General features: G+C 54.5%; 1 protein-coding gene across 3 annotated transcripts; it reads left to right on the top strand.

Moving 5' to 3' along the window:
* The first annotated feature begins 1,311 nt into the window (after positions 1-1,311).
* On the top strand, positions 1,312-9,983 carry CLBA1 (clathrin binding box of aftiphilin containing 1). 3 transcript variants are annotated; one of them, XM_032267585.1, is made up of 5 exons: positions 1,312-2,380; positions 3,735-3,880; positions 5,906-6,032; positions 8,257-8,373; positions 9,806-9,983. In XM_032267585.1, the coding sequence occupies exons 1-5, from the start codon at positions 1,958-1,960 to the stop codon at positions 9,965-9,967; spliced, it is 975 nt and encodes a 324-aa protein (XP_032123476.1). In that variant the 5' UTR covers positions 1,312-1,957; the 3' UTR covers positions 9,968-9,983. The 3 variants fall into 3 exon arrangements, with proteins under 3 accessions (XP_032123476.1, XP_032123477.1, XP_032123478.1); XM_032267586.1 differs by lacking the exons at positions 1,312-2,380; positions 3,735-3,880 and adding an exon at positions 3,888-4,097; XM_032267587.1 differs by lacking the exons at positions 1,312-2,380; positions 3,735-3,880 and adding an exon at positions 5,364-5,600.
* Positions 9,984-23,822: the final 13,839 nt, after the last annotated feature.

Raw genomic sequence — 23,822 nt, 5'->3', positions numbered from 1 at the left:
CTCAGTTTCCCCACCTGTACACAAGGACAACACTCCTCCTGCCCGCCCCCCCCCAGGTCCTGGGCCTCAAGAACGGCAAGGACAGTGCAGTGATGAGGGCAGCAGTGGGAATGGCCGCTGCCCCTAGGCTGGCAAGACAGGCTCAGGCCTGGTCTACAAATCCAACCACTGCCCAGTCAACATCCTTAGGGCCACTGTGGTGCTGGGGTGGCCAGGCCAAGGTCCAGTCCCAGACAGTCTGACAGAAGAGCTCCCATACTGCGTGGCCTGGCTGCTCTGCCCCTCAGGAAGGAGGGGGAATGGGAGGCTGGTCTAAGGCGCAGAGAATGATCTCATCTTGCCATTTGTAATATTAAAGTTTTCGGGAACTTGGCTGAGAAGGACCAGTGGGGGAAGGAGTGATTCAAGCAAGGACAGAGTCCAGGCCCCAGGGTGAGAGAAATGTGAGCCTGGAAGTGGACAGGGTGGACAGCGGGTGGTGTGGGCAGCGGGTGGCTGGCTCAGGCCTTCACCAGGGCCAGGCCCTCCTCTTACTCAGAAGAGGCAGTGATGGGTCCAGTCTGGGAAGGCCAGGGAGGAGATGGAGTCAGGTTGGCTCCTTGAGTCTGGGGGTGAGGGCAGAGGGCAGAAGGCCTGGAAGCCCAGAGGGGAGCTGGCAGAAATCAGGCTAGCTCCTCAGTCCCGCTGTGGCTGGAGAGAGGCTGTCCACCAGCCCGGATCTGCCGGGGGCTGGCTGATGACAGCAGAGGGGGCACTCCGTGGGGCCTGCGAGGGAGGGATGGAGCCTCCCTGCCGCTCCTTCCCCCGGGAAGGCTGTCGAGTTAGGAGAGGTTCTGGGGTTCAGGAGTCAGCAAGACGGACTTGGCCCTCGCCTGGGGGAGCTGGAGTCCTGAGGGGCCTTCGCTCAGCTGCACCCACAGAGGCGGCGCGGCGAGCTCAGCCGCGGGGCGTCGGGAGAAGGTGCTGCGGGTGATGGATGCGCCGGGTCGGGCCTGGGGGACTTGTCGTGAGGAAGAAAGAACCACTCTGGCAGCGAACTGAGGACGGACAGGATGCTCGTGCGGCCCCGCGCCCAGGGATCTGCCCGTGGGGAGGCCCGAACCCAACCACAGTGGCTGCGGCCCGGGGCGGGGCCTGAGGGCGGGGCCGGGCCAGGGAGGGCGGGGCCGGGCCAGGGAGGGCGGGGCCGGGCCAGGGAGGGCGGGGCCGGGCCTTGGGGCCTGAGGGCGGGGCCGGTGCTGGTCACGCCCCGGGTGCGTGCTGACGCCACGGCGGTGAACGCCGGAAGCGGAGGTGGCGCACGCCGTTGCCGGGCAACAGGGCGGCGTGGGCTGGAGGGGACGGCTGGTGGCAGGTTTCGCCCGGCTTGCCGGGCCCAAGTGAGGCGGCGACGAAGGTGCGTGCGGGCCCTGGGTGCAGGACGCGTGGGGACCCTTGCGAGCCGCGGGCTGGGCACTCAGCCGGCCACCTCGGACCCTGTCCAGACTCGGCGGTCCAGGGCTGCCCTGCGGGCCGCGTGCGAGAAGGACTCTCTGGAGACCCCGGGGCGCCGCACCCCTCCTTCCCACTTGGGCCTCCAGTGGGAGCCCGGTTCCCGCTCCTCTGGTCAGTGTGGGGCTCCCAGGCCTGCTCGAGACTCTCTCCAGAGAAGGAGCCCCGCCTTGGGCCGCTCGTCGCACACGTGCCGTGGGTCCGGGACGCGCCCCTGTGTCGGACTCCGCGCCGGCGCGCATAGGAGGAAGCCAGGACTTCCGGGCGACCCCGCCGTGTTTGTGGCTTGTGTCAGCTCCACAACAGCACGTGGGCCCTCTCCACCATCAGCCACTGGGCAGCCCGGGGCACTCCTGCGCCTCCCAGGCCCTATCCAGGACAGGGGAAGGTTGGGCGGCCAGCACTGTGGTGTGCGTGTCTCAAGAGCAGCTGCCCATCGGGCCTCTGCTGGCCTGGCAGCTCCAAGATGCAAGACCGGCAGCAGCTCGGGGAAGAGCCTTTGAGTGACTTCCAGGCGGAAGCAGCCAAGGCTTCCCTCCGAGTGGCACCTGAGAGGCTGAGTGATGACAGTTTGGAATGGATACGGATCTCCCCTGACCTTCTCCTGCCGGGTGGGAAAACCAGCAACTCCCTGCCCGGTGAGGGTGGTTCCACCTGCACCACCCGGTGTCCTGACCCTGGGGAGCACAGCAGCACTTGGGGGGAGTTTGAAGGCTTTCGGGAATCTTCAGCTAAGTCCGGACAATTCTCGCAGTCCCTGGAACTCCTGGAGGGACCCACAGAACTCCAGCCACCGAGAACCACTTCTGCCCCAAAGGAGTGCAGTTCTCACCAGCCGTGCCAGGGTGGACCTTGGGTGACAGGAACTGCTGCTATCCCACCTTCTGAGGTATTTCTACAGCGCTGTGGTCACCATGTTGAGTGGGACATGTGTACACACCAAGAGGCCTGCAACCCTGAATGCTGTGGTGTGCTGGCCAGGGAGGGACTGACAGCCTTGGAAGATCTGCTTCTCTCCTGGCTGTCATCCCTGGCCATGTGGTTGGCAGTCCCATCCTGAGGCCAGGGAAGGAATGAATTGTCAGAGGAGGCTGCAGAAATGGGTCACGCCAAGGCCAGGTGGGGGCCACCTGAGCTGGGTCCCTCTCTCTGACCATTCCTCCCCCGGCCTATCTACTCCCCATTGGCAGGCTGCACAGGCCCGAGGTCAGGGCGTGTAGGGAGGAACTTTATGTCTGAATTCTGAATCTGCAGAGTTCAAAAGTCTCAGAGATTCTAAAATCACATGATCACATTTCAACTTGTTGTAATGAATTGGGTGATGCCTGATCTGACCTGTCCGGGAGCCCTGGTCCCAGCCCTCAGCCCCTTGCCCCCTGCTCTCTTTCAGAGCTGACTGTCACGTTTTACTGCTGGTGACACCTCTGATCCTTCTCTTTTCCTGTCTTCTTCCTCCTTCCATTGTCTGCTTTCTCTGCCACTTCTTCCCAAGTGGTTCATCCCAAACACCATCATGAGACATAAGAAGTAAAACCAGTGAGGAAGGAAATAAAGATATTGCGGTTCTCAGGGCTGGACTGTTTGTTTACTACACTGGTCAGTTTCCCTGGACCCTGACAAGATCCGCTCTAATAGAGGAAGGTCTGCTGTCATGCTTGTTTTGAACACAGGATTTGTTTTCCAGCATGATTGATGTATTAGGGAACAATTTGAGCATAGTTGAAATTTCACAAGAAGGAGTAGATGATTGCAGAAAACTGCCCCCAGCTGAGCTGGGGCACACTGGAATACATGAGAGTTGCATACGCACACCCTCAAACAGCACACCCGTCCACACCTGGTGTTAGGACTTCGCCCAGTTCAGACCGCCTTCCTCCCACCTGTTCACACTAACAGCCTGCGAGCCTTTGTCTTTTCCAAGGTAAAGTGCTGTGCTTATTGTAGTATATATAATTTCTTCACCAAATATGGAAAACAGTGCTAACATTATTGGGTGGCCATCTTTTTTCATGTGTCACTGACAAAGTTTCAATGTTTTGCCCTAACCTCACTTTTCCCATGAGCCCTCTGGTTTTGTGTGATTTTGCTAATGTGGTGATTTTTAGGAATGAATATGGCAAGTGATAGTAACACTAAAGGTATGATCAATTACACATTTCATGGGTATCATTATTTCTTTGGAATAAGGTAACGTGATGTGTCTTTCTCCTAACTTCAGTATGCTTTCGTTTTTTTCTTTTCAGCCCATTCTCAGCAATGAGAACATTTTAAAGTGTGCTTTTCAAGAAATAACAGTTCAGCAGGCAGCTGAAGACATTTCCACCCTAGACCATTTCCTAGAAATAAGCAGTGAGGAAAAGCCTGGCCTTGAATGTGTGCATAAATTGTGGTAATGAACTTAAGAAATATTTCATACAGCAACCCCATTTTTACTTTTGTTTGATAAAAGTAGATGTGTGAGGCTTTGTTTTTGCCTTTCTAGGGCCATCTCTCCTGAAGGCCCTGCCATCTATAGGTCACAGGGGTCCTATCAGGAGAGGGCAGCAGGATTGATGCTCCAGCTGTGGCCTTCCACTCCGAGCCCTGTTCATCCCCTCCCACACCAGGTCACCTGGAGCAGCTGGACCCGAGCCCCGCTCCCGTTGGGTCTCAGTGCCAGCGTTGGGGGAGGGCTGAGGGACTCGCACTCGGTGCGAGTGGCTGGTGGGCCTGAGCAGTGCGTACAGGGGCCTTCTGGGGAATGTGGCTGAGTGGGCACTGGCTGCCTCATGGTCCTCAGCCACAGAATTCTAGAAAATACTCCACACTCTGCAGCCCCATTCTCAGCCCCAGGCCCAGCCCCATGGGTGTGCTCCCAGTGCTGGCTGTGGGGCTGCGGGCTCCTAGGAGAAGTCATACATGCGGTCGTTTGCAGATGGCCATTTTCTAGGGACACATTTTCAACTGAACATTGAGAAAGAAACAGTGGTCTGGTGGATTGTGCAGCAGTGGTTGGGAAGCTCAGGATAAGTTAGCCCAAAGCCCCAGAGGGAGGAGTGAAGTGAAGGCTGGAGTGAGCTGGCTTCCCTGTTTCTCGGTGTGGTCTGTGGAGTGGATCTCCCAGCAGCCAGGGGAGAGCCAGGTTGGCCTGCTGATTTGTGTGTCTCTGAGCAAGCCTGGACTTTCATAGGACTCTACAGACAGGCCGTTCTGGGCTCTAGCCCTGGCCCACTATGGCCTCTACTGGGGTCCATCCCAGCACCTGCCCCAGAGTATACTCCACAGGGGCCTGAAGATAGGCCTGGAGCCCAGAAGGCTGCAGCCAGCATTGCCCAGATGACCAGTATGCCCTCTGTATGTGGTGCTTCTGCGAAGCAATATCCTGGAGAAAAACTGCCAAGAATGTGGTCCCAGCAAGCTGGTGGTGTGGGAGGTCACTGCTGGCAGTACTGACATCTCTGTCCACAGCAGCACGACTCGTGGACCCAGAGGCATGGGGAGTCCTGGGTGTCAGGACCTGGCTGGGCTGGACACTCATGGGACAGAAGGCTGGATGGCACTTTGGGGGTGGAATAAAGCATGGTTTGTGAGTTCTGAACATTGCCGTATTTTTGGAAATGGTTTGGCATTTAGCACATCTGGCCTTCTTCTGTAGTTATCTGGAGTGCAGTGGCGTGATCTCAGCTTACTGGAACCTCTTCCTCCTAGGCTGAAGCGATCCTCCTGCCTCAGCCTCCCGAGAACTGGAACTATAGGCTCACACCACCACACCCAGCTAATTCTCGTATTTTTGTAGAGACAGGGTTTTGCTATGTTGCTCAGGCTGGTCTCGAGCTCCTGAGTGCAAGTGATTTGCCCTCCTCAGTCTCCCAAAGTGCTGGGTGGTGAGCCACCACACCTGGCCTTGCAGTCATTTTCCCTTTTCTGCCAGCGCATGAACTGCTTACAGGAAACTCGTCTCAGTCCCCCACAGCATGTAGCAGTGACGGGTGGCACATAGTAGACAGTCGCCCGTTTGTTTGTGAGCATCTATTTTGTACTCAGCACAGTTCGAGGCACTTGAATGAACAAAACCAGCAAAATACCCAGCCTCATGGAGCGTCTGCTCCTTAGAGGAGACAGTAGGGACAGTGAGTAAGCCACTGCCAGGGAAGGTGGTGGGAGGCGCAGAGAGGGCATGGGAGGGGGTTGGGGTGCTGCAGGATGCCACGTGTTATTTGAATAAAAGCATAAATAGGTAAATAAACGAGACAGCTCAGGGTTGCTGCAGGGAATGCTCTTTTTAGGGTTCTTAACAGCCATGTGTCTCTTGGTTCTCGTGGGTCTCAGCCTAGGGGTAAAGGCCAGGTGCCTGCCGTGTGCCTTGGGCAGTGCTGCAGTGACCTCATCAGAAGGCCTTCAAGGTCACCTTTTAACAACTGCATCTATTTTCCAGTAATGAATCTAGAAAACTCTGGAGAGTCCTTCAGAACACATACACGTCTGCTTCTCAGTGCCTCTGGAGCGAATCTCATTGCCAGGAGAATTTTTTTCTCGTTCTCGGGATAGATGCCATGCAGAAGGTAGGTGGTTTGGGCTGAGACAGGGCTCCTGGGAGTGTGGTTGGACTTCACTGAGGCCAGTGGCCCTTGGCTGCTCCCAAGGGTAGTGGGATCACCTGGAAGTGTGGGGTCACCTGGACATAGGTGGGTTAAAGCCACTAGGTGGCCCCATAAACTTGTCAGGGCCATTGGATAAGTCCCTAATGCTTGAGGCAGGAGCCAGCAAAGCCCAGAGCAGGAGGCAGGGAAAGGCTCCGGAAGGAACCGGCCTGAGCCGGCAGCAGACAACAAACACAGAGCCGCGTATCAGTTCACACTCATGGCTGTGCACACGCTGCCTTATGCATATGCCGCCACACACCACCACATGCACACACTGCCACACACACACTGCAGCCCACAACCGCCACACACACGCTGCAGCTCACACACCGCCGTATGCACACACCGCCACACACTGCAGCCCGCACACCACCGCGCACACACACCGCCACACACACGCTGCAGCCCGCACACCACCGCACACACACGCTGCAGCCCGCACACCGCCACACGCACGCTGCAGCTCACACACTGCCGCATGCACACACCGCCACACACTGCCACATGCACACCGCTGCACAAACACACCGCCACACACACACGCTGCAGCCCGCACACCGCCGCACACACACGCTGCAGCCCGCACACCGCCGCACGCACACGCTGCAGCCCACACACCGCCGCACACACACACAGCCTGCACACCGCCACACACACACACACGCTGCAGCCTGCACACTGCCACACACACACGCTGCAGCCCGCACACCACCGCACACATGCTGCAGCCCGCAGCCCGCACACTGCCGCACGCACACACCGTCGCACACACACGCTGCTGCCTGCACACCGCTGCACACACATGCTGCAGCCTGCACACTGCTGCACGCACACACCACCGCACACACACGCTGCAGCCCACACACCGCCACACACACACGCTGCAGCCCACACACCGCCGCACGCGTACACCGCCGCACACACACGCTGCAGCCCGCACACCGCCACACGCACACACCGCCGCACCCACACGCTGCAGCCCGCACACCGCCGCACCCACACGCTGCAGCCCACACACCGCTGCACACACACGCTGCAGCCCGCACACCGCCGCACAAACGCACCACCGCACACACTCTGCAGCCCGCACACTGCCGCACGCACGCACTGCCGCACACACGCTGCAGCACACACACGCTGCAGCCCACACACCGCTGCACGCACACACCACCACACGCATGCTGCAGCTTGCACACACCACCGCACACACACACCACCACACGCACACACCGCCACACACACACTGCAGCCCACACACACCGCCGCACACACACTGCAGCCTGAACACACCACCGCCATATGCACATACTGCGGCCCACACACACCGCTGCATGTGCACGTGCCACCATGTGCATACTGCTGCATGCACACCACTGCCACGTGTGCACACCGCCACACGTGCACACACCGCCGTGTGCGTGCACGCACACACTGCTGTGAGCACACACCGCCATGCACACACACACCGCTACATGCACACCACTGCCATGCACACACTGCCGAGCACACGCTCAAGCTCCAGAGCTGTCACAGAAAACATCAGTCATAGGGAGGGCCACCTTTCAGCGATCTAGATGGCAAGGATCTTTCTTCATTCTTAAATATTATGGAAATTTTCAAACATGAAAAACTCGGAAAGGACTGGCCAGGCAGGCAGATTGGTCCTGGTGAAGATGGGCATGAAAATGGTTGCCCTGGCAGCCCATGGGCTGCACACTGGGCTGACCAGGAAGGAAGTGAGGGCAGAAAGGAAGAGGCTCCCAGTGAGGTCAGCCCTGGCTGTGTCATTGTGTGAAGAAAACAGAACCAGGAGGCTAGGGTGTGGGGGAGGCCTCCTGAATAGGAGGCTTAGAGGTGGGACAGCTCCGAGTGGCAGCAGCCTGAAGGGTGTGTCCCGAAAGTGGCTGTGAAGACATTCTGTTGAGCAGTTTGAGGGGCATGAGGTCCTGGAGGGAGGGAGGCCTGTGAGCCGGTTATGGGCAGCAAGTGGCAGGGCCATGCAGGGGAAGCTGGCTGGCCTGACCTTCAGTGGGGCCTGAGAGAAGTTTGCCATTGTAGAATGAAGTGAGTAGAGAGCTCAGGATGAAAGGCAACAGGAGACAAAGGGTGACTGGCTGGCTGGCTGATGGGCCTGTCTCCTTAGGACCTTTCTGGAGGCCAGGGCCACATCATGGACGATTCTGACCTCAAAGAGCCTGAAGGACTCCTGACTGTCAGCAGCTTCCGCCTCCACCATTGCAAAGCCCTGATCCAGACCAAGGTGAGTGGCTGCCGAGGAGAGGCGGGGGACTGTGCTGGCTGTGTCCACACAGGTGCCACCCTTCACTTTTTCTGCAAGTCACTTACAGGTTTTCTTCCTTTAAGCCTTGTGGACTTACAGAAAACAAACATTTCTACTATTTAGGGCAGACAAGCAAAGTGTGAACCCCACTGCAGCGTGCCCAGGAATATGAGTGTGTCATCCACAAAGACTCTTAGGCCAGAGGACCCAGGATATGAGTGGGTCACACAGGAGAACTGCCAGGAGAAGCCAGCCAGGCAGAGGAGAGCTGCAGGGAAGCTGAGCCACCAGGTGTGGGTGACAAGGCCGGAAGGATGGGGCAGGGCCAGCTTGGGACTGTTGGGACGGGACGCTGAGTCCACCTGGCAGCTGTCGTGAACAGATCTGACTGTGGCGGCTTCCGCCGTGGGCCACGTACCTTCCACAGGATCTGTCAGCAGCTTTTCTCTCAGGAGCTCAGGTTCCTGCCGCAGAGTCCCTTCACATTGTCACAGCACGGCTCAAGGCGGGAAGAGGGGCTGGGCAGAGAGGGGGACTTCTTCCTGTAGCCTCTCTCTTATCAGGGGGAAGAAGGGCTTTATTCCGAGACGAGTTATTGCAGGAGGGGTGAGTTGGCCAGGCCTCGCTCAGCTGGTTTCTTGCTCACCTGGAGACCCAGGACCCTAGAGTAGTCAGGGCTCATTGTATGCACCCAGGAGATGGTGGGAGGGGCACATGGGCGGCCATCAGCATGAAGAGTGACGTGCAGGGAGGCGCAGGAGTGAAGTACTGCCCTGTGGCCTGGCAGGAGGGGACAAGGTGAGCTGGGACAGCAGGAAGGTTGCATAGCACAGGAGGTGGCCAGGTCAGCTTCTGGGCAAGAATTTGGCATGATTGTGGCACAGCTGATGTGGGGTGGGTGATCTGGATGGTCAGCACACAGGCAACAAGTACCATGGGGCACACAGGAGAGGGCCCTCATCATCCATCTTCATAGGCTGTCTTTTTGCAAAACACCCCAGCACAGGAGAGTTGTCCTAGAGCAGCGGGCCCAGAAGAGATGCTTGTGGCTGTGTGGCTGACAACGGTCAATGCCAGGGTCAGCGTCCAGCTGCAGCTCTGTGGGGAAGCCTGCAGTGTAGTCCATGAGCGGACGCTGCAGGCTGTGAGTGTGCAGGGCAGTGGCAGCCGCCACCAAGGAGTGCCAGAGACCCCGCCTAAGATGTGGGCCCCCCCACTGTTGTAGGGGCTGGCTCCAGGCCCGAGCCACAGGCCCCATGATGAGGCTGACATCCCATGAGAAGGTTTCTAAGAGGAGAACCAAGGAGAGGACACTGAGGGGCCGAGAGGCAGGGACGCAGAGGCAAACACCCAAGCTCGTGTTTCTGGTTGCTGGGGGTGTGCGTGCCTGACTGCTGTCCTCTCCTCTCAGCTCTCGGGGCCGCCTCACAGCAGGCAGGGGAGCCTGATGGCCTGCAGCCGCTTCCTGAAGACCCCCTTCTGTGGAGGTGGGCAGCACTTCACTCTTCCACGGAAAAAGATGTTCACACCACGCAACCTAAAACTGACATTCTTTAATAGCGATATTTGCTAAAATCAGGAGTACTTTATACCTTTATGAGGAATTTTTCATTTTCTTCCTGGCTGGGTTTGATGCTGGAAACCAGAACTGTCTGTGGAGCGGTTTTCCAGATCCCAGGCCCATTTCCCGGAATCTGTCCAACGGGACCTGTCCTGTGCTCTGGGCCCGTCTCAGGTCTCACCGGTAGACGGAGGGTGTGTCCTTGGCAGAGCCAGTCCTCATGGTAGGCAGAGGTTTCTGGGCACAATGGCAGGCTGCCGGCACCCAGGTGACACCCAGGGGTCCCCTACCCCATGTGAATGCTGCTGGCACCTGCTGGGGGGTGCCTAGGGATGGACCCTGGGCATGGCTTCTGGGCTGCCTAGCCCAGGGGAAACAACTCATGGTCAAAGGGGAAGGCGCTGAAATGTCACCAGAGGGACAGCTGTTGAGAGTGCTGAGAGGCTAGGCATGGTGACACGCCTGTCATCCAGCACTTTGGGAGGCCGAGGTGGGCAGATCAGCTAAGGTCAGGAGTTTGAAACCAGCCTGATCAACATGGAGAAACCCCATCTCTACTAAAAATACAAAATTAGCTGGACATGGTGGCGCATGCCTGTAGGCCCAGCTACTCGGGAGGCTAAGAGAATCACTTGAACCTGGGAGGCAGATATTGCGGTGAGCTGAGATTGAGCCATTGTACTCCAGCCTAGGCAACAGAGCAAAACCCCGTCTCAAAAAAAATAAAAAAAAATAAAAAATAAAAAAAAGAGTGCTCAGAAACCCTTCTGTCTGTCCCACCCTGCCCTGCCCCTGGCTGCTATGTGGTCAGGACACCATGAGAGTGTGCAGCTGTGCTGTTTCCTCAGTGCCTCACAGGCCCCTCACTCACTGCCTGTGCCCCGCCCCTGCCCTGCAGGACAGGCCTCTCTCCCTCATGGCTGTGGACAGGAGGTCACAACACTGTCCTGAGAAAGCTTCTAGTGGGCCCATGGCTTTCCCTCATTCTCTGCCAAGGAAAACTGTTCTCTTCAAAGGGCAGAGCCAAGAAATCAGCCCTGACTTTTGCGCAATTTTATTAAATAAAACAGCCTAGATAAGCCTGTTCTCACTGGTTCATCAACTGGGGGGACTGATACTTGAAATCCTGTCCCCAGGAGAGGACTGAAGTCTAAGCAAGTGGCCACTATGGCTGTCTCTGTTCCAGCCAAGGCCACTTGCAGGACCGTGGCCTCCATGTCGCCGTAGTTGTCAGTGGGATGTGTGCAGTGATAGGCAGGTGTTTCCATCAGGAGGGGAGGAGGAAGCGATGTCCCTGCATGCACCCTGGCCTCAGCCACCCAGCTGTGCAGCCAGCACCATGTTGCATGTGGCTTTGAGGTCTATGACGAGGATAGTTCCTTTTTGTTTGTTTGTTTTTGGCATCACATGTTTTGGAAAGCTGCCTTAATTTTTTTGCATTTTCAGCCAGCTGAAAGTGGGAATTTAGAGACCGTTTTTGTAACATGCAGCTTCTTTCAAAGGCACTGTCTTTTGGAACCAGCAAGACCCTCCAGGAGGTGTCCTAGCTTCCTAGCCTTTAGAAGTTAGACTTTAGGCCAGGAGTGGTGGCTCACGCCTGTGTTCCCAGCACTTTGGGAGGCCGAGGCAGGTGGATCACAAGGTCAGGAGTTCAAGATCAGCCTGGCCAATATGGTGAAGCCTATTCTCTACTAAAAATACAAAAGTTAGCCAGGCATGGTGGCGGGCACCTATAGTCCCAGCTACTCGGGAGGCTGAGACAGGAGAATTGCTTGAACCTGTGAGGTGGAGGTTGTGGTGAGCCAAGCTCACGCCATTGCACTCCAGAGCAAAACTGTCTCAAAAAAAAAAAAAAAAGATTTTAACAAGCCAAGATATTCCATCCTGCACTTCCCATTCCAAGATTCAGGTTCAGACTGTGTTATGGCATCACCATGTCACCATGGTGGCTCTTTCTCCTCACCTGGCTAGACGTGGGTGACCCACAGACCTCAGAAGGCCAAGACTTTGTCCTGACCTCCCTGTGGCCCTCACAGGAACCTCAGAAGCAGCAGGTTCCAACCCTGACTTCTGTCCCACCCAGCAGAGAAGAGAGGCCCTGCTGCTCTCACCCCCAGTGGGGAGTGAGAGGAAGGAGGACCCCACAGAGTCAGGTAAGGAGGGACCAGGCAAGGTGCATGCAAACCACTTGCCCACAGCTGCCAAGCCCCCAGGATCTGGAGGTCCCCTGCGACAGACAAGTCCAGAGCTCCCTGGCCTCCCTCAGGTCCACACTGAATGCTTGGGAAGAGTGCCACAGGCTTGGAGTGGGGGCAGGAGCTGAGGACACTCCCCGGGAACGCCCCTCACAGACGTGCTGGGATTTTTGTTCCCAAAGTCTGGAGGCCCATCGGGGCGCTGGGATTGTGGGCAGGAGACAAGCCCGAGGCTGAAGCAGAGGAGCAGGGCTACAAGAGCCCACGGGCACAGGGCAAGGCGCTGGAATGGAGAGCAAAGGAAGCCTCCAGTGACCAAAAGGATGGCAGTCCGGCTAAGGAAGGGAGAAATCCTGCAGCCTCCGAAGCCAGTGGCTTGGCGCGACACACAGGCTGATGTCCAGAATCACCTCAGACTTCCGGCCCCAAAATGGCTGCGCTCAGACCTCGGCCCCAGAACCGCCACGCTCAGACCTCAGGCACGTCCAGAATCACCTTAGACCTCAGGCACATCCAGAATCACCGCACTCAGACCTCAGGCACGTCCAGAATCACCGCGCTCAGACCTCAGGCACGTCCAGAATCACCTTAGACCTCAGGCACGTCCAGAATCACCACATTCAGACCTCAGGCACGTCCAGAATCACCTTAGACCTCAGGCACGTCCAGAATCACCACACTCAGACCTCAGGCACGTCCAGAATCACCGCGCTCAGACCTCAGGCACGATCACCTTAGACCTCAGGCACGTCCAGAATCACCGCGCTCAGACCTCAGGCACGTCCAGAATCACCTTAGACCTCAGGCACGTCCAGAATCACCGCGCTCAGACCTCAGGCACGTCCAGAATCACCGCGCTCAGACCTCAGGCACGTCCAGAATCACCGTGCTCAGACCTCGGGCCCCACACAAGCACGTGCCCTGATGCCACCCTCAGGACGTCTGAGGCCTTCACCACAGCTGCAGAGAAGTCCAGAGCCAGCTCAACTACAGGGAGCGACAACTCCATGCCCACTCTAGCAACCTGGCAGCAGAAGACACGTGCCCCTCTCTGGAAATAAACATTGTTTTCTTCAGCCTCTACTGTTCTTTTATATGAAATGTCGAGCCTACAATGAGACATTACAAGACACATGAAAAGGCAAGAAAACATGAGCCACAGTGAGCAGCGGAAGCAGAGACAGCCCGGTGGTAAAACTGAAGTCAAGGGCTGTGAGAGACCTCTGGGGAGGTGGGGAGGCCGGTGGAAACGGCAGGTGACATCCATGAAGAGACATCCAGCAGAAACATGGAAACTTCAGAAAAGAACAAAATGAAGAGCTAAAAATGAAAACGATAGTATATAAATGAATACTCTTTATAGACAGGTTTAGCAGCAGACTGGACACCACAGAGGAACGGGTCAGTTTACTTGAAGACTGGTCACTAAAGATCCAAACACAGCAGGGAGGGCAAACGACAGAGGGCTGAGAGCTGTGGGGCAAAGTCAGTGGCCTGACCTGGGTGTGACTGGAGTCCCAGAAGCAGGGACAGGAGACAGATTGAAGAAAAAATATTTCAAAATTGAATCACTAAGAACTTTTTGAAATTGATGAAAGAAAATAATCCACAGATCCAAGAATCTCTGTAACTGCCAGCAGATGCCATATAGAGAAAACCTGAACACATCCTCCATTCCTAAAGGCAGCTCGGATGGAAACAGGAGATTCATAGAGAGAAGCTATAATGGGAACAATGCCTCACTTCCCACCAGAAGGCCACAGACTCACAGCTTCTGTGCTCAAGGGAAAAGGAAGGCCAACCTAGTTCACATACATTGAAATATTCTTCAGGCCGGGCATGGTGGCTTACGCCTGTAATCCCAGCACTTTGGGAGGCTGAGGTGGGTGGATCACCTGAGGTCAGGAGTTTGAGACCATCCTGGTCTCTACTAAACCCCATCTCTACTAAAAATAGAAAAATTATCTGGGTGCGGTGGTGGGCACCTGTAATCCCAGCTACTCAAGAGGCTGAGGCAGGAGAATCACTTGAACCTGGGAGGGGAAGGTTGCAGTGAGCTGAGATCACACCACTGCACTCCAGCCTGGGAGACAGAGTGAGACTCCATCTCAAAAAAGAAAAAGAAATATTCTTTAAAAATGAAGGCATTATCAGCCAGGATACAGAAACCACATCAGTTATCTGAAGAAAAAAATATATAAAGACTTACTAGGCCTGGTGTTGTGGCTCACACCTGTAATCCAGCACTTTGGGAGGCCACGGCAGAAGGGTCACTTGAGGTCAGGAGTTTGAGACCAACCTGGGCAACATATTGAGACCCCCATCTCTACAAAAAAGTTTAAAAAAAATTAGCCTGGTGTGGTGGCACTCACCTGTAGTCCCAGCCACCCAGGAGAATGAGGTAGGAGGATTGCTTGAGCCCAGGAGCTGGTGGCTGCGGGGAGCTGTGATCACACCACTGCACTCCAGCCTGGGCAGCAGAGTGAGACCCCCATCTCTTAAAAAAAGTATTAACTAGTGGAAGGTTGTGAACTACTAAAAGGGTTTTGGTTTGGTTCTGATTAGAGACAGGGTGTTGCTATGTTGCCCAGGCTGGTTTTGAACTCCTGAGCTCAAGCAGTTCTCCTGCCTTGGCCTCTCTTTTTGTTTTTGTTTTAAAATAAAGACTTATTTAATAGGCCCTGAAGTAGCAGGTGTGGGAAAGCAGCTTCTCTCAGCCAAGGGTAAGTTATAGTGAGGAACTGAGGCCTAGGCCAGGCCTTTCACAGTGAGTATGGCTGCACAGGACCGGGCCTAGGCAAAGGAACTGAGCTGGAGCTGGTCAGCAGGGACAGCGGGCAGGAGGACAGGTGCCCCCACGAGCACCCTAATGGAGTAGCTCAAGAGCAGAGCCACTGCAAACGGGGCATGCTGGGGCCCGTCGTGACCTGCGGGGTTCCTGTGCCAAATAACAATGATAGAGGACCAGGCCCAGAGGGAAGCCCCTCTCCACACCAGCTGCTGCCCTTTCCCAGATGTCCCTACTCAGTGCTGCGCATGGAGCAATGCAAAGCCAGCCGTTTCTCCCACCTTGGCCTCTGTCCTGGTCCCATGGGTGTGGCAAAGGCCCTTCCTCCCACAGATGTCAGGCCTGCATCGTGCTGGCAGCTTTCCTCTGCCTGCTCCTGCTTTCTGTCCTTCACAAGTCTTTCCCCAAATAAACTTCTTGAACATGTAAATCTATCCTGGCCTTTGATTCCCAGAGGCCCTGAAGGAACATGACAGTCACCTGACCCAAGTGACGCTGCAAAGTCCTCATTCTTTCTAGTGGATGTGGAGCTCTCTCCAAGCAGATCAGATGCTAAGCTGTCAACCACATCAGATGCCAGGGACATGGCCTTCAGAGGCTTTAGCCATCATGCAAAACATCTGGCCACCCTGAAGCCTCTGTGCTGGAGAAACGCCTGCAGCAGTCCCAGAGAGATGGTGACAGACGTCCAAGGACCCAGCTGCTGGAGTCTTCCGGCCAGCAGGCCAGTCCTGTGAGGGAAGAAGCCTTCAGGGTGGGATGCATCCAGCTGCAGCCGCTGCCTGACGGCATGACAGATCCCAGCAAGAACCACCCGGCTGAGCCCAGCCAGCTGCTGGCCTGCGATCATGGTGGTAACAGATGGAGGGTGCTGCATGCTGTGAAGCTAGTGATGGCGGCTACATGGCAGGAGGTCACTGGAACAGCACATGTCCAGATAACCAGTGAGTCCATAGAGATTGCTGGAAACTTAGTATTTGAAACTGAATAATGAAAGTGCACTTACCAAAATTTGAGTGAAAGCAGTTCTTGGAAATTCATAGCTTTAAATGCTTATATTAGAAAATAAGAAAAGTATAAAACCACCTAAGATTTCATGTTAAGGTACAAGAAAAGGAGCAAATTAAACCAAAAGTAAGTAGAAAGAAGGAAATAAAACTGAGAGCCGAAATCAACAGAATGGAAAATGGCAGAACACTAGGAAAAAGGGGTGATCCTAAACGAAGACATGAGAGCGAACCACTATGTGATGTGCAGCTCTGCCATGAATCCTGATTCAAACAAACCAAATGTGGAGACAACTTCAGTAGCACACAGCGAGGAAAAGTAGACGGCCTCTGCTCAGCAGACGAAGCCAGCAACAGAGCCAGGAGACAGCCGCGGAAATCGGAGAAAATATTTGGAAACCATGTATCTGAGAAGGGGTTAATATCCAAAATACATAAGGAACTCAAACAACTCAACAGGAAAAAAAACCGGATAACCTGATTGAAAAAACAGAAAGGACCTGAACAGAGCCTCACTCTGTTGCTCAGGCTGGAGTGCAGCAGCGGTGCCCTCTCAGCTCAACCTCCGCCTCCTGAGTTCAAGTGATTCTCCTGCCTCAGCCTCCCCAGTAGCTGTGACTACAGGCATGTGCTACCGTGTCCAGCTAAATTTTGTATTTTTAGTAGAGACGGGGTTTCACCATGTAGGCCAGGGTGGTCTTGAACTCCTGACCTCAGGTGATCCGCCCGCCTCTACCTCCCAAAGTGCTGGGATTATAGGCATCAGCCACTGTGCCCCACTGAGCAGACATTAAAAAAAAAAACAACAAAAAAAACCCCACATACAGATGGCCAACAGCCATATGAAACTCATGCTCCATATCAGTAATCATCAGGGAAATGCAGATAGATCAAGACTGCAATGAGCTATCCCTCACACCTGTTAGGATGGCCATTCTAAACAGATGAGATGCTGGTGAGGGTGTGAAGGAATGGAATGCTTGTGCACGGTGCGTGGGAATGTATAGTACCGCCATTATGGAAAACAGTCCAGAGGCGCCTGAAAAAGTTAAAAATAGAACTACCATATAATCCAGGATTCCCACTACTGGGTATTTATCCAAAGGAAAGGAAATCAGTGCGTTGAAGAGATGTCTGCAGCCCAGCGTTTATTGCAGCCCTAGTCACCATAGCCAAACTGCAACCAACCTAGGTGTCCAACAACAGACGAGTGAATGGATGAAGAAAATGTGACATATATGCACAATGGGATACTATTCCACTGTAAAAAAAAAAAAAAAAAAAATGAAATTCTGTTATTTGCAACAATGTAGAGGAACCTGAAGCATTTATGCTAAGCGAAATAAGCTGGGCACAGAAGGACAAATCCCACATGATCTCACTCATATGCGGACCCTAAAAAGTCAAAATACCAGGCATGGTGGTTCAGACCTGTAATCTCAGCACTTTGGGAGGCCAAGGCAAGAGGATCACTTGAGCCCAGGAGTTTGAGAGCAGCCCGGGCAAGAGTGATATTTCATCTCTACAAAAATATAAAATAAAATGAATCAGGTGTGGTGGCGCACACCTATAGTCTCAGCTACACAGGAGTCTGAGGTGGGAGGATTGCTTGAGCCCAAGGGGTTGAGGCTGCAGTGAGCCATGTTTGCCTGTGTGAGAGCAAGACCCTGTCTCAAAAAAGAAAGTGGCTCACGCCTGTAATCCCAGCACTTTGGGAGGCCGAGGTCAGGAGTTGAAGACCATCCAGCCTGATGAACATGGTGAAACCCCGTCTCTACTAAAAATACAAAAATTAGCCAGTCCTGGTGGCACGTGCCTGTAATCCCAGCTACTTGGGAGGCTGGGGCAGGAGAATCGCTTGAACTTGGGAGGCAGAGGCTGCAGAGAGCCGAGATTGCGCCACTGCACTCCAGCCTGGGCAACAAGAGTGAAACTCTGTCTCAAAAAAAAGGCCGAGTGCAGTGGTTCATGCCTATAATCCCAGCACTTTGGGATGCTGAAGCAAAGCAGGTGGATCACAAGGTCAGGAGTTCCAGACCAGCCTGGCCAACATGGTGAAACCACATCTCTGCTAAAACTACAAAAATTAGCCAGACATATTAGCACATGCCTGTAATCCCAGCTGCTCAGGAAGTTGAGGCAAGAGAATCACCTGAACCTGTGAGGCAGAGGTTGCAGTGAGCCAAGATGGTGCCACTGCACTCCAGCCTGGGTGACAGAGCGAGACTCCGTCTCAAATTTAAAAAAAGAAAGGCAAATTCATAGATGCGGAGTTGAGTGGCGACTGCTGGAGGCTGCGGGCCTATGGCCGGGGCGATATCGGTGACAAGACGCCACACTTCAGCTGGGGAGCCTGAGCTCAGATCTCTTATACACGGGGACTGTAGTTAGTCCCAAGGGACTGTATTGTTGAAAACCACTAGAAGAGTACATTTAAGTGTTCTCACCCCAAAAAGTGACAAGTATGTGTGGCAGTGCATTCAATTAGCTCTATTTAGCTGTTCCACAATGTACACATATTTCAAAACATGTTGTACATAATAAACATATACAATTTTTGTCAATTAAAAAAAAATTTTTTTTTTTGAGACAGAGTCTCGCTCTGTCACCCAGGCTGGAGTGCAGTGGCACAATCTCGGCTCACGGCAACCTCCACCTCCCGGGTTAAAGCAATTCTCAGCTTCCCGAGTAGCTATGACTACAGGTGTATGCCACCACAAACAGCTAATTTTTTTTTTTTTTAAGATGGGGTTTCACCATGTTGGTCAGGCTGGTCTTGAACTCCCAACCTCAGGTGATCCGCCCGCCTTGGCCTCCAAAGTGCTTGGATTACAGGCGTGAGCCACCACGCCCAGCCAAATTTTTATATTTTTAGTAGAGATGGAGTTTCACCATGTTGAAATAGCACCAGGCTGCTCTCGAACTCCTGACCTCAGGTGATTCACCCACCTCGGTCTCCCAAAGTGCTAGGATTACAGGCATGAGCCACCATGCCCAGCCAAAAATTAAATTTTTAAAAAAGAACAGCAACACACAAAACCTGGGCAAACCTCACGACATGTAAAGGCCAGGCCCTGCAGGTGCCCATTCACAAGCAGATCAGGCCCACAAATCCTGGTGGCATGGGAGGGGGGCACCTCCCTACCCCACCATAGCAGCTACAGGATGTCTTCCCATGTAAACCATTCAGGTGGACACTGACAATTCTGGCATGTTCTGGACTCTACTGTATACCTCACTTTTTAAAAGTTAAAAAGGAAGTAAAAGGACAGTTTAGGGGTGCTAGATGATATTAAGGAATTCTCCCTAATTTTCCAGTGACAATATAGCATAACCACAAAGCATCTGAGGCAACTCTCAATCAAGCTAGAGGTTTATTTTGCCAGCTCCCAGGAAGAGGAAACACAAAACCACAGGAAAAGTCTGTGATCTGTGCTTTTTCCAAAGAGGATTTAGGGACTTCAGTGTTTTTTTTTTGAGACAGAGTCTTGCCCTGTTGCCAGGCTGAGTGCAGTGGCGCAGTCTAGACTCACTGCAACCTACACCTCCTGAGTTCAAGCGATTCTCCTGCCTCAGCCTCCCAAGTAGCTGGGATTACAGGCACATGCCACCATGCCCAGCTACTTTTTGGATCTTCAGTAGAGACAGGGTTTCACTATGTTGGCCAGGCTGGTCTCCAACTCCTGACCTCAGGTGATCCGTCCACCTTGGCCTCCCAAAGTGCTGGGATTACAGGCATGAGCTACCGCACCTGGGCAACAGAGGGAGCGTCTGTCTCAAAAAAAAAAAAAAGAAAAGGAAGGCCGGGCACAGTGGCTCATGCCCGTAATCCCAGCACTTTTGGGAGGCCAAGGCGGGCAGATCACCTGAGGTCAGGAGTTCAAGACTAGCCTGGCCAACATGGTGAAACTCTGTCTCTAATAAAAATACAAAAATTAGCTGGGCGTGGTGGCAGGTGCCTGTAATCCCAGCTACTTGGGAGGCTGATGCAGGAGAATCGCTTGAACCCAGGAGGCAGAGGTTGTGGTGAGCTGAGACTGTTCCAGTGCACTCCAGCCTGGGCAACAGGAGCAAACCTCTGTCTCAAGAAAAAAAAAAAAAGATTTTTAATAAAAGTTTAACCTGGTCGGGCACAGTGGCTCATGCCTGTAGTCCTAGCACTTTGGGAGGCTGAGGCAGGTGAATCAAAAGGTCAGGAGCTTGAGACCAGCCTGGCCAACATGGTGAAACCCCGTCTCTACTAAAAATAATTAGCCCAGTGTGGTGGCACACACCTGTACTCCCAGCTACTCAGGAGGCTGAGCCGGGAGAATCACTTGTGCCCAGGAGGCAGCCTGCAGTGAGCTGAGATCACACCACTGCACTCCAGCTTGGGTGACTTTTCTTTTTCAAACAAAAAACTTTCACGTTTTTAGGGTCAAAATGTCTCAACATCTGGGATTTGCTTTAATATTCTTTCAGAAACACACACATAAAAAGGCTGGGTGTGGTGGCTCACACCTGTAATTCCAACACTTTGGGAGGCCTAAGCAGGCAGATCACTTAAGGTCAGGGGTTCTAGACCAGCCTGGTCAACATGGTGAAAGCCCGTCTCTACTAAAAATACAAAAATTAGCCGGGCGTGGTGGTGTGCACCTGTAACCCAAGGTACTCGGGAGGTTGATACAGGAGAATTACTTGAACCCGGGAGGCAAAAGTTGCAGTGAGCCAAGATCGCCACTGCACTCCAACCTGGGTGACAGACTCTGTCTCAAAGAACAACAAAAAGAGACACAAAAAAAGGATGAACAATGGTAATATCTGGTCGGCCCAGGTGGCAGCCCAGGCTCCGTGTCCTGCTTCCCGACTCTGGGCTCCAGGTGTCTGAATTGCTGCAGGCAAGCCTGCCTGGCTCGGGCCAGCACCTCCATCTCCGGTTGGGAGCAGTGCCTGGGCCTCAGCTTGTATCCAGAAGGCGTAGCACAGGGACCCATGAGGCCATAGTCAAGGGCCAAGTGTTTGGGGGTGGTGGCAGGGGTTGTGGCCTCCTGGGGACCCTCCCAGTCGCCAGTGCCCCTCAGCACCATGCTCGCCAGGCCCATGGGCGAGGAAGAAAACACGCAGCCTAGGCCCCTTGCAGCTGCATGCAGTGTGACCACAGCTGAGCAGCACCGCTCTGCAGGAGTGGCTGCCCCACAGCCACAGGGACAGGATCACAAATCAGGATCCTCAGATGGGCTGGGATCTGACCACTTTCCTGGCCCTCGCCCCACCACCCACTCCAGCTGCACACATGCACACCTGTGCACACACACACATATGTACTCAGCCTCTGGCCAGGGACAGGAGGCAGAGGCACTGCCTCAACTGAGCTCTTGGAGCTGGGCAGCACCCCTCCTTGTTCTCCTGCCCCTCAGTGGGTGGCTGGTCCTACTGGGTGCCTGGGCTCAGTGCAGCTGCCACAGGCCAGGCCACCAGGCTAGGCTGGAAGAACAGGGTGAAGACGGCAGAGCCCCTGGGAGAGTGTCCTGGGACCAGACCTCCAGCTTGAGGGCAGCAAACACCTCGCCTGGCCCTTGCTCTGCAGGCTGCCCAACTTCATCAGTGGTGGGGCAGCCCCTATTGGGGCCTGCACCACAGTGCCCTCTGTTCCCAGGCCTGCTCAGCTCTTTGTAGGGTCCTGGAACGCCCCTTCGTTGACCGCAGTGAGAAATGAACCCAGCTCTAATGAGAGTCCTGTCAACGAAATGCAGCCCACAGGCCCGACTGTGCTGCTATGTCAGCTCAGGTAAGGGGGTACCTTGGCAGACTGGGTCACCAGGTGGCAGGTTTACTGGGCATGCCGTTTTTCTCCACACTGAGATGGGGATGTGTGCGTGCAGGACAGAGGAGTGCTCATCATGCAGAGGCTGCGTGGTCGGAACAGTCCCATCCAGGTTGCCTTGTTTTGAATCCGACTGTGGTGGAGTTTTCAACTCCACTCTGGGTGTCTACCCAACAGGAGCCTGTGAACCCCCACCCGCCCCCGCCACCCCATGCAACTTGCTAACCTTCAAACAGATCCATCTAACTACCCCAGTCTGATGGGCTGCAGGAATGTGGGGGCAACGAGGCCTCAGGCCAACCCAGGATTGGGGTACAGTTTATATATTTGGGGCCTTTTCACAAAAAGATGAGGGTGCTGAAGGGTCCCTGAAGGCCCCAGAGGTGGCAGGGAGAGCCCGAGCCTGGTGTCTGCAGGCTGATGAGAACCACAGCACAGTAGCCATGGCCAACAGGGTGCTCAGAGCGCATCATTTTTAGGGCCATTCTGGGACCTTCCATTCCCGCTCTCTGTAGGTTTCTCAAACCTCTTGCTCTGGCATTGACCAAAAGTTTACCCAAGCAGCAAGCCTTCACCGGCACCTCCAGTTCATTCAGCTGGTTCTGAGAACTTCAGGGACAGTCTGTGGAGCTGCTCCCAGCCTACTCCGCAAGGCCTGCCAGCCCCTGCTGGCCTCCTCTGCGCAGTGCAGAGGCTCATTCGGGCCCAGTGCAGGAGGCAAGGGGGCGGAGCTGAGAAGCAGGGGCTTATCTCCCAGGGGCCAGGCAGAGTGACGGATGGGCCGACGCAGGGTACGGTATGCCTGCACAGGGCAGCAGCCCCAAGGGCTTAAACTGTTCCCAGCTGCAGTAAGCCATCTGGTGACATCTGTGACATCTCAACCAAAGACTGCACTTGGCAGTTACATCTTCCCAGACAGGCGCTCGCCGGTCCTGAGAGTACTGCAAAGGCTTATCACTGAGGAAGGGATATTACCCTTGAACCCTCAGGCATCCACACATCACAACTCCCTCCCTCCTTGCCTCCACTACGAGCCCTGAGCTGGCACTGAGGACACAGCCACCTCCACACGGGGCCTAAGACGGAACAAGGGCCTTCCTGAGTAAATGCAGTGACCCAGCACACAGCACTGCCGCAAGAAAGCGTGGCTCAGTCACAGTAAAATCCTAGTTAAGGATGTGGCTCGCTGGTTGCAACCCAGAAACCAACTGTGAGAGTTCATCAAGAGGGACATGATCCCACCACCACCTTTAGGTAGACACCAGTGCTACACATCGAGTGTTGCAGCTCAGACATCCACCCACCCCAGCCCTTCCCCACGTGCGCTCCGCTCGCCCGCTCATCTGGCTCTGCAGACTCCACAGGGCCAGCACGATGTCAACATTTGTTCCGCAGTTTGCTGCCGAGTCCTGCTTCTGTCACTGCCCTGCCCACTTCACTAAAGAATGAGCAACCTGGGAGAAGGTGCCTGGCCAGCTGTGGCCCAGCAGGGATCCAGGCCATGACCATTCTCCAAGGCATGCCGTCATCCCCGAAAGATCAGTTCTCGGGGAGGAGACTGCTATCTTCACACTGTTCCACATCTTCAAATAAATATGCATTACCTTTCAACCTTGGAAACAAGGCACGTCCGAGGTGGAAGGGGCTCTGAAGCTGTGTGCAAAGCACGCTGCATGTTGAAGGGAACCCGCCCCTCATGTCGGGGAACGTACCCGTGAAACTATCAACTAAAATGCCCGCTGCCCTCAGGGCTTGGCCAGAAGCAGGCCCAACGGACAGTGCCGAAATTTTAGGTGACTGGAATTTGTATTTCTGCTTCTGAATAAACATTCTGTATACAACTTATTAAACACTTGGAAAATCTGTTCCCAATTAAAGTGAATTTGTACCTACATATTTTAAAATACCACATAAACAGCTGGGCGCAGTGGCTCACGCCTGTAATCCCAGGACTTTGGGAGGCCAAGGTGGGTGGATCACCTGAGGTTGGGAGTTCAAGACTAGCCTCACCAACATGCAGAAACGTCGTCTGTACTAAAAACACAAAAATTAGCCGTGCAGTGGTGCACGCCTG

The sequence above is a fragment of the Sapajus apella genome, unplaced genomic scaffold (genome assembly GCF_009761245.1).
Source record: "Sapajus apella isolate SASKATOON/1434 unplaced genomic scaffold, GSC_monkey_1.0 scaffold170, whole genome shotgun sequence".
Classification (NCBI taxonomy): domain Eukaryota; kingdom Metazoa; phylum Chordata; class Mammalia; order Primates; family Cebidae; genus Sapajus; species Sapajus apella.
The sequence above is the reverse complement of the archived record's forward strand: the minus strand, read 5'-3'. Positions and strand labels throughout refer to the sequence as shown.